Here is an 11,194-nt window from a genome sequence, read left to right on the forward strand (position 1 = left end):
GTCCACCATGTTCTTATGAGGTTTAGTGGCTCTAGTGTTTTTCCTAAATTTCATCTTTGCAAATCTCCTGGACAGAAATGCAAGATGCTCATCAATACCATCAGAGTCATCTTGGCTGGAGTTGTCTTCATTTTCAGCAACTTGCTCCTTACCCTTGCTTGATTCTGATTTGCTTGTGCCGTCTTTGGAGTTTGATGTAGATCTCACAGTTTCTTGTCTGCATTCTTTCTCATTTTCAGCTACCAAGGCAACTGAACCTCCTTTCTTTCTTCCCTTCTCCAATACCTCATCCTGTTCCAGCTCTAGTTCATAAGTCTTCAAGATTCCATATAATCTTTCAAGAGTGAAGTCCTTATAATCTTGAGAGTTTCTCAATGAGACAGTCATGGGTTTCCATTCCTTTGGCAAGGATCTTAAAAATTTAAGATTTGAATCCTTCACCTGGTACACTCTACCATACAGCTTCAGTCCATTCAACAGCTTTTGGAATCTATTGAATGTGTCATTTAAAGATTCATTTTCTTCAAAATGAAAATACTCATACTGTTGAATGAGAAGCTGCATTTTGTTTTCTTTTACTTGTTCTGTACCTTCACACAGTAGCTGAACTGTGTCCCAAACCTCTTTGGCAGTTGTGCAATTTATCACATTATCAAACATATCCTTGTCAAGACCATTAAACAAAATGTTCATAGCCTTCTTATCCTTGTGGACTTCTTCTGTGTCTTCTATTGTCCATTCTGCTCTAGGTTTTGGAATGGATTGACCAACAGCAATTGTGGCCGTAGCAACTGTGGCTACTTTGTGGGGAATGTGAGGACCATTCTCAATGCAGTTTACATAACCTTCATCTTGGGAGAGTAGATGAAGGTGCATTTTCACCTTCCAATGGTGATAACTGTCTTTGTCAAGAACTGGGATTTTTACTCCAATATCCTTCTTACTCATCTTTGTTAGTTTCCAAGACCTTTAAACTCTTTGTGTGTCAAGAGCTTGCTCTAATACCAATTGTTATTCCTAGTGGACTAACAATGAGATTTACAGAAGGGGGTTGAATGTAAATCTCAAAACTTTTTCAAGTTTTGAGCAGTTTTAAAGGCTTTGTGTTCAAGATAAACAAGTGTGTGAATTGCTTTAAGCTAATACAGACAGTTATATATTCAAGCACTAATGTAAAGAACACAACAGACCTTAAAAACTTTTCTGGTGGATTGTTGTTCCACCAGAGATGGTATTTCAGAAAATCTGTGATTCAAGATGTTGATCACAGCTGCTTCCTAGTACAAACTAGATAATTTTTCTCTCAAGATTTTTCTAAACAGCACTGGAAAAATTCTTATCTAATTACTAGCTGCTACTTGGTTTATATATCACCAAGTGTACAAGTGAAGACAAAGATAAAAATACAATAATAAAATAAGTTCTCCACTTGTTTCTTCTCCATATCACTCAAGTACTTTGTTGACTATTGCCTCTTTGTACTAGAGTAGAACGGCTGCTTTTTCTGATGTTCCTGAAATTAGGCTTCCACATTTCAGTTATCTCTGTCAACCCATGTGCCTCTGTCTGCTGTTACAACTACCACTTATCAACTGCTATTTAACAGAACATCCGTTGAAGCCTTCATCCGTTGATGGCTTTATCCGTTGATGTGTTAGCAGTTGAAGCTCTATCCGTTGAAGCTTTAGAGACATCCGTTGAAGCTTTGTTTCTTATCTGTTGAAGGTCTTTAAGATATCCGTTGATACCACTTCATTTATACAAAATTACAAGGCATGAAATATTTACAATTGGCCTTCCTATTTGCATATCTTCTAGTAGTCAACATGACTTATATTTTCTCTCAACTTCTAAGAATTATATCTTAAATACAGAGACTGAAATGTGCTACAACACTAGACTTATTTCTAAGTAAAGCTGCACCATCAACGGATAGCCAATGTGGTCTTATCCGTTGAGGCAACAAACACTAAACTTCTACTTAAGTATTTTGTTAAACATATCATCAAACTAATGCACATATATTCCTAACAAAAATAATTTTAGAGACAATCCAAATATTTATAAAAATAAATCTGCCATAAAACCACTTTTAAAAGTGAAAACAAATCAATACCGCTCATTAATAATTACGCAAATATCCCTATATACCAACAATCACACATAATAATAATAAAATAACACACGCTCATTAATGATGATGCATCATGTCTTTCAACAGATGCTGCACTTTATCTTTCGACGGATGAAGAATTTTGTGCTACATTTGTTGCTGATTTTTCTGCATTTTCCTTAGAAATTATTTCTTGATCACTATCATCATAATTTATCTCAACATTGTCGAATTAGAGGCTTTCATGAAAACCTTCATCTTGTAGTCCTTTAATCTTCTTATCATCAAACACAACATGTACAGATTCCATAACAACGTTGGTTCTGAGATTGTAGACTTTGTATGCTTTTCCAACTGTATACCCAATAAAAATATCTTCATCCGCTTTGGCATCAAACTTTCCATGTCGCTCAGTTTGGTTCCTTAGAATATAGCATTTGCAGCCAAATACATGAAAAAAGTTTAGTGTTGGCTTCCTGTTCTTGAACAATTGATAAGGATTCAAGCATTTTGCTTGATTGACCAAAAAAATATTCTGAGTGTAGCATGCAGTATTTATAGCTTCTGCCCAAAAGTAAGTTGCTAACTTTGATTCTTCTTGCATTGTCCTTGTAGCTTCAATAAGAGATCTATTCTTTCTTTCCACCACTTCATTTTGTTGTGGAGTCCTTGCTGCTGAAAACTCATGCATGATCCCATTTTCTTCACAAAATAACCTCATAACAGAATTCTTGAACTCAGTTCCATTGTCACTCCTGATTCTTCTAACTTTGAGATCAGGATGATTGTTGACTTGCCTTATATAATTGATAATGATTTCACTAGCTTCATCTTTAGATTTTAGGAAATATATCCAAATGAACTTTGAGAAATCATCCACAATCACTAGACAGTATCTTTTCTTTAAGACTGACAACACATTGACTGGTCCAAACAAATCCATGTGCAATAGTTGTAGTGGTTCTTCAATTGTAGATTCAAGCTTCTTTTTGAATGATGTCTTGATTTTCTTTCCTTTCTGACAGGCATCACATAGTCCATCTTTTGAGAACTCAACTTGAGGAATGCCTCTGAATAGGTCTTTATTAACTAATTCATTCATAGTCTTGAAGTTCAGATGGGACAATTTCTTGTGCCACGACCAACTTTCATCTTGACTTGCTTTGCTGAAAAGACAAGTAATAGAATTTGCACTTGATGAGTTGAAGTCAGCTAGATACACATTTCCTTTTCTCACTCCAGTGAGAACCACTTTATTGTTCTTTTTGTTTGTAACAACACAGGCTTCTGAATTGAATGTTACTGAGTTGCCCTTGTCACATAGCTGACTGATACTCAAAAGATTGTGTTTGAGTCCATCCACTAGAGCAACTTCATCAATTATGACATTGTCTTTAGAAATCAAGCCATATCCCACAGTATACCCTTTGTTGTCATCTCCAAAATTAATACTTGGCCAGCTCTCTCCTTAAACTCAGTGAGTAGGGCAGAATCTCCAGTCATGTGTCTTGAGCAACCACTATCCAAATACCAAAGATTCTTTATGTTTCCCTGATTGCTTGAAGAACGGATTTCTGCTTCATCTGATTTGGCCATTAGATCTAGATTGACATAGCACGTTTCTTCATCTTCATCTACCCCATCAGCTGCCCAATCATTTTCTTGAGTTAGGAAAGCCCTTTCCTTTTATTTGAGCAGTTCAAAATACTTCTTTTTGTAACCCACAAGCTCAAACTTCTTTTTCTCAGAATCAGACTTTTTGCATTCACTTGCAAAATGACCACTCAAGCCACATTTGAAACACTTAAATTTAGATTTTTTTTCCACCATGTTTCTATTTGGCTTGGCTTCTCCAAAATTCTTTTTAAATTTGAGCTTGGAAAACCTTCTTGATAGGAAAGCTGGATGTTCATCTATGTCTTCCATTTTATCCTGACTGAGATGATTTTCATGCTCAACCACTAGCCCTTTTCATTTGCCTTCACAAACCCTAGAGTTTGGTGCAGATTCCATAGCTTCAACTTTCATCTCTTTCACTCTCTCTTGTTCAGCTAGGGGTAGCTTTGGATCCTTCATTCTTCCTTCCTTTCTCTATCTACTCATCTTGTTCCAACTCAAGCTCATAATTTTTTAGAATGTCATTCAGTCTATCCAAAGTAAACTCCTTGTAATCTTGAGAATTTCTAAGAGAGACAGTCATAGGCTTCCATTCTTTTGGTAGAGATCTAAGGAATTTCAGGTTTGAATCTTTTGTCTGATAGACTCTTCCATGCAGCTTTAGTGCATTTAATAGTTTTTGAAACTTACTAAAAATGTCACTTAAGGATTCACTGTCTTCACAATGAAAGTGCTCATACTACTAAATTAGAAGTTGCATCTTGTTTTCCCTCACTTTTTCAGTTCCATCACATATGATTTGAATTGTATCCCAAATATCTTTAGCAGTTTTACAGTTGATGACATTGTCAAACATTTCTTCATCAAGACCATTGAACAGAATGTTCATAACCTTTTTATCTTTGTGCACTTGCTCACTATCTTCATCTGTCCATTCTTAATATGGCTTTGGAATGCTTTTCTCATTGCCTACAGCCCCATCAGAATCTGTATCAGCTCTTTGAGGAACATGAGGGCCTTTCTCAATGCAATCAACATACCTTTCATCTTGAGAGAGAAGATGCAGGTGCATTTTCACCTTCCAGTGGTGATAGTGATAGTTGTCTTTATCCAGAAAAGGGATCTTCACTCCAACATCCTTCATACTCATATTGTTAGTTATTTTTATCTCTAAACTCTTAGTTTGTCAAGAGCTTGCTCTGATACCAATTGTTAGTCCCAAACAATCTAACTACAAAATTACAGAAGGGGGGGTTGAATGGTCTGGTTTCTTTTGGAAATTAAAACTTTTTACAAATATAAATATAACAATATTTGAATAGGCTAATTGCGGATAAGAAATATTCAATTATTCAAATACAAAGTAAATAAACAAGGATGTTTAAAACTTTCTGGTGGATTGTTATTTCCACCAGAGATATATATTAATGTAGAAGATCCCTGTGATGCAAAAGCAGACAGTTGCTTACAGGAGTTCTTACAAACTGAACTAGAGAGTGCTTAAAGATATAGCTTATAAATGCTCTCTTGTTCTTGCTTGTTTTTAAATATGTCAATCGATAATTAACTCTTTGCTACGCTTGGTTTATATATCAACAAGTTACATGTGTAGTAATACAAAACATAAGTCTATTATCTAGGTCTAATCACATGTATCTTCATTTCTTTGTCCAATACAATCTAGAAAGATATGGAATCTTTGAACGTCCCTGTTTTGCATGGAAATGGAAATGCTTCTTGATCTTCATAATCCTAATTACAGGCTGCCACATTCCTTTTGTATATAATCAACACATGTCACTGTCAAGTCACTATCAACTCATATTTGAATCTGTTATCCGTCGAGACTCTGTAAGTTATCCGTTGAGACTCTGTTAGATCATCTGTTGATTGAGACTTGGGTCATTCGTCGAAGCCTTGCAGAAACATCCGTTGAAAGTATTGTCATAGCAGTTGACTCATTTTCATTTATGCAAAATTACAAGGCATCTAATATTTACAATTAGCCAACATATTTTGCATATCATTCTGGTAACCAACATGACTTAGAATATCCTACAACTTCTAATTCTCTGAGACATTATAGTATACAAGAATGTGCTACAAAAACTTATTTAAACATAAGCTACTCTATCAACGGATGAACAAATGTGGTTATCCGTTGATAGTTACAAAATCACTTAATTAAATCTAGTAAGTTATTTTGGTAGAATATCATCAAGCCTATAACATATTCCTAAAAAGATATCAGAGATATAGACAAGTCAAAATGCATATAGAGATCTTAGAGATATCGACAAGTTATTTCTACATGCGGATATTTGGAGACCTCGACAAGCCAAGTTCACTTATAGAGAACTTAGACATCTCGATAAGTCAAGTTTATATATAGAGAACTCAGAGACCTCGACAAGCCAAAATTACTTATAGAGAACCCAGAGACCTCGACAAGTCAAGACACTTATAGAGAACTAAGAGATCTCGATAAGCCATTATACTTATCGAGATGTTAGTTCTTTATACAACAAACTGGAAATCTCGATATGAACCTCGGGTACAGAATGCAGACAAGTTAAATATTCAAGATTATCAACCAACAAATGATCTAATCACTGAGATTGAAAAGTCTACAAAAGCAGCTTGAAGAGTGCAAGATCAAAATCCAAGATTAACTGACAAAGGAAAGTCACAGACCTACACAATTTGCAAAGATACACTAAGCTAGAAATGGAAATCTTTAAAGATAATTTAAAGTAGGGTTTAGTACATCTTATTGCATATTGTGTAAACATATGTTTACTAATTTATAAAGTAAACACTGGTCCTTTGTTTAAGTTGTAATAAAAAGATCTAGATTTTGTTGTAACTCTCTCAAGATAGAATTGAGTTCTTTACTTACAAAGAACCCATAAATTTGTAGCAAGACATACTTATTTATAATACAAAGTTAAGTGAGTTGTGAAAAATACTGTGTTTATTGTGCATGCTTTGTTTATTCTGTTGATCACAATATGTCAACAACTTAGACAACCTTTTTCACCATTCCAAATAGTTTAAAAGGCCTAAAAATCAAGAAAATACATTCACCCCCCCCCCCCCCCCCGCTGTGTTGTATTCATTACCCAACATTAAGAAAATGAGTAGTATTGACCATGACTACAGAACTAGAGAAATCATTGTCCATATAAGAGAGTTTAGGTATACCAGATAGCTGAAATCCAGATGATGAAGAAGTGGGCCGTATTGGGCCCGTAACTAACATGTCCCGGTCCTTCGGCTGGGCCTCCGGGCGGGCCAATGGACATCAATCTGGGCCCATTTTGGGGTGAGGAAACCCTAGGACGGTTGCTTGGATTTTGCCTCGATTTTCGTTCGTACACGTGGCAAGTGTGTGGGTGCGTTAATGTGACAGCTCAACCGTTTCAATCTGGGACGTCCACTTCAAAGTGCCCCAAACGTCGCCCCTTTTGGCACCTAAACCCATTATAGGCGCCTATATAAAGAGTCACTGTGCACTTCATTTTCCCTTTATCATTTTCCGGCAGCCAAAATACAAATGACAGCGACTTCTTGCAAGCTTTTCAATCACGGGCAACAACAATTCCACATTTCCCGATCATCCCATCTCAATCCAATAACATCTTCTAATCAGTAAGTCTTTTTCTTCCTTTTCGTGCATTTTATGTTTTTATGCAAGCTTAATGGTTTTTGCATGTGAGTTCAGAGGCCATTTTATGGGCTTTGTGTTGTGCTTTTTGGTTGTTTTTTAAGTATGGGATGCTTTCTGGGTAGTTGGTAGGAATTTTCTGGGTTTATGTTTGTTTAGGGGAATCCACTGGGTTTAAAGGGGGCATGTGAATTGTTCTTGGTCAAGAACTCTCTTCGGGGGTTCTTAATCATAGAAAAATCTTCGGGAGCCGATCCAGAGTGTTTAGTTTTTTCTTGCCTGACGTTTAAAGATGGCAGGCGAAGGGTTTCTAGGGGCAAGAACTTCCTTCGAGAAAATCTGTCTGTTAGAACGCCTTTCGGGAGCCGACTCCGAGCTTTTTCTTGTTCGCTCAGTTCTAGGACATGTACTCGGTCCCTCGTCCTTTTTTATTTTTTCTTTTTTAGTTTAATCCGAGTACATGGACTAATCTATCTCTCTGTTTTCAAATACAGGGACATGGACCAAGCGAACCCTTCTGCTAAGACCTCTATTCTGAGGGTATATACTTTGGCCGGGACATCGTTTATTCGTCCAGAGAGGACAAGCCGAGCTCTCTACGGTTCCGTGGCATCGTATCCGCCGGAGAATAACCGGTCAGAACTATCAAAGGAGCGAGTAGGTCAGATGTATTCAGACTACTCCATTCCTCAGGGCTTCTTCTGGTTGTACGCTGCCAAAGAGGACGAGCGAATTTACGTCCTTGCATGGCATACACATTCATTTTTTAGGATAGTTGAACATTTGTACTCATCTTTTTAAGTGTTGATTAATTTCAAATATATGTCATACTCTTTTAACTCTTAAATTAGTATCACAGTGGTCTGCAGCGTTCTCTCTTTAACTCTTGCTCTATTTAAAAAAATAAATTATCTTACGCTATTTAAAATTGTGCTATAACGATATTTAACATATTTACTTTATATTTAACAAAAAACATGAGTACTCTATTTGGCAAAACAAAGACACCATACAAAGATGTTTTCCAAATCTAGAACATGCCTGCTATAGAGCTAGTTATTAAATTGTACAATACCCTGTAAATTATTCCACTAAGCTGTGTAGCGTGTATTAATGGAGATGCCACTACATATATGGTGCTACGCTTTCATTTTATCCGGTTTCCTAATCTGTCATAATACCCTCTACATAATAATATGAAATTAAAATTTACAACGACGGTCTTATGGCGAGGAAAGTGCTTGAGATCTCATTGGTACAAGTGCACAGCAGTACAGGTGTCTGTCGACCTTGTAATCTGCTGTGAATGGCGGACTGCTGATGGGTAACGAAGCTCAAATATCTTTAGATCAGAAAATATTTGTTACAGTGGTAAGTAGAGTAGTTGTTGTGAAGAGCAGCATCAGGTTAAACGAGAAAGAAACGCCTGAATTCGGGGTAGCTGTTGGTTCTGATCCATCAAATATTGTTGGGGGGCTTGGCATGGAACCATATCCTGTAGGTGCACTAGGAGCAGGAGGAGTAGGAGTGACTGGTGAGGGATTGACTGGTGGACTCATGCTGTAATCATAAACATGCTTACTTTTGTTAATAAGTGCTTTCCACTAGCAAAAATATTGAGAAACTGTTTTAATATATTAGTGAATTACCTTTGGGTGGTCCTAGGTGTTGCAAAGCGACAACTTCCAGAACCTGTAATGAAGTCGGCAAAAGGCTTGATAGTCAGTGGAGTTTCATAATTCTGAAGTCGACACTTTCTGTTGTTTAGCTTATTGGAATTTAAGTTATCAGAGTTGTTTTCGCTAAATTTATGAATAAATTTAGTTTGGATATTTGAGAATGGATCGCTTACTTGGGTCCTTGTTGGTAAGTTGTGCTGCTCCTCCAAATGCGCAGCTAGTAGGAACAGGATTCTTCTGATAGTAGCTATTGAATGCATATGAAGCATGGTCACGTAGGGTGTTTGGATTATAACATGATGCGCCTTGTTGTATTGCAGAACAATCTGTACCTCCATAACCACATGCATAGTCAAGGGCTACCTGCAGTGCAGTTTCTGAAGCACTTTGACTTGCAATGCACCAAGAGCCTACAGATGAAGCAGGGCCACTTGGTGTTGGAGTTGTGGTAGTTGGTGGCATTGGGTTGTATGTGGGAGTTGTTGTAGCTGGTGGCATGGGGTTATATGTAGGAGTTGTAGGGGGCTGTCGAGTAGGATTGTTTGTAGGAGTTGTCATTGTTGGTGATGGGGGATTTATTATAGGCGTTGTAGTTGAGGGAGTTGTCGGATTGATGATTGGAATTGTATCAAGCTGTGTACCGAAATCTGAGGAAGATAGTAGTTCCTTTTTCTGATGATTTAGTACTTTATCTTGCCACATTGCTTCTGAACGAGGAAACTCTGCAAAGCTTGAACCTGAAGAAAGCATATATAGGTAATACTATTATTCCTTCTGTTCACTTTTAGACGAAGTAATAAAAACAATCCCATCATGTCATGGTAGAAATGGAGGTGAATTTTAGGTTTTCTGAGTTCAGTTAACAAATAATATGCATATACAGTAGATGGAATCGAATCAAACCTAAAATTGGTAATCCTGTGAAGATAAGAGAAATGAAATAAGAAGACACGTTCAATGAAATATTAAAAATGTACTATAGCATCATAGAAGCCTAACCACGTCCAATAAAAATGCATATATACAGCTCTTCTTCTGATAGGGGCTAACCAGAGTTGTAAAACTTGGAGGATGCAGAAAAAATTAACCAAACAGGTATTAGCTAGGATCAAGTTAAAATCTGAAACTTCAAAGAAAGAGAGGTTCACCTGAAACAACAAAATGACATAGGAGATATAACAAGCAACACTGAAGGAGTCTAGTACCCATTCTGTCCTGCTTGAACTTCGAAATCTTTATCTGAACTAGCTCCTGTGTTTAAAAAATGTGACTCCAATTGTCAGAACAATGTGAGAATGTAAAGACTAAAGAAGAAGACTGGTTTAATTTATATGGATGTGTATGTGTGTTTGTTAAGAATCTTAAGTTTTCTTGTACCATAGAGAATGAGGAGTGGGGGGTAGGGAATATGATAATACTTTGTGAAAAGTATGGCATTGTGTTGTTGGAGAGTGCAAGCAAGAGAGGTGTCAAAAGAAAGTTAGAAAATAAAAATGTGTTTGAATAGGAAAAAGGAAAAGAGAGTGAGCTGCTTAAGATTCAATTATGTTTTTCAGGCTAATACTTGATTAATTAGCTTGTTATGTAAATATAGCCTGAGATTTGGAATCTTCTTTTGACCTTTTTATCCTGTCTTTTGACTGTTTCATGGTACTAAATCTATATCTGAGAAAGGAATGATTTTGATCCTGTTTGTTTATGTTTGTAGCATCTCAAGGCATCTGTAGCTGTACTTTTTTCAATGATGATGCTTTTACTTGTGTAGTCTTCATTTTCAGACAGAATCTCTGTCATTTATGGAAATTTTAGTGTGAGTTATCATTCAAGATTTCACCCCAGTTTTACTTGTGAATGATTTGAAACCCAACCAATCATCGTTTCATTGTATATTTCAAATTGGGTTAGCTTGTTTGTTTGTGAATATTTAAAATTAACAATTCATCATTAATTTTAAATACGCATCTTCATTATAGCCTACTCGTTGTTCTGGACAGATATATCATAAACACGATGTATTTCCATTGTAAGGTTGTAAGTGCGAGTTGGGGTGACCATAATTATTTGAAAATAAATGACTTGAATTCACGAGTCCATGTTCGAAGAGACATTATAGATGGA

General features: G+C 36.4%; 1 protein-coding gene across 2 annotated transcripts; it reads right to left on the minus strand.

Moving 5' to 3' along the window:
- Positions 1-8,417: 8,417 nt before the first annotated feature.
- On the minus strand, positions 8,418-10,396 carry LOC141700159 (uncharacterized). Of its 2 annotated transcripts, XM_074503972.1 has the most exons (5): positions 10,225-10,363; positions 10,076-10,139; positions 9,250-9,813; positions 9,047-9,089; positions 8,418-8,957 (listed from the first exon to the last, which is right to left on the minus strand). In XM_074503972.1, exons 3-5 carry the CDS (start codon positions 9,776-9,778, stop codon positions 8,747-8,749), a joined length of 783 nt encoding a protein of 260 aa, XP_074360073.1. In that variant the 5' UTR covers positions 9,779-9,813; positions 10,076-10,139; positions 10,225-10,363; the 3' UTR covers positions 8,418-8,746. The 2 variants fall into 2 exon arrangements, with proteins under 2 accessions (XP_074360073.1, XP_074360072.1); XM_074503971.1 differs by lacking the exon at positions 10,076-10,139 and having other exon boundaries at positions 10,225-10,396.
- Between the last annotated feature and the right edge of the window lie 798 nt (positions 10,397-11,194).

This window comes from Apium graveolens, unplaced genomic scaffold, assembly GCF_009905375.1.
Source record: "Apium graveolens cultivar Ventura unplaced genomic scaffold, ASM990537v1 ctg182, whole genome shotgun sequence".
In the NCBI taxonomy this organism is placed as follows: Eukaryota; Viridiplantae; Streptophyta; class Magnoliopsida; order Apiales; family Apiaceae; genus Apium; species Apium graveolens.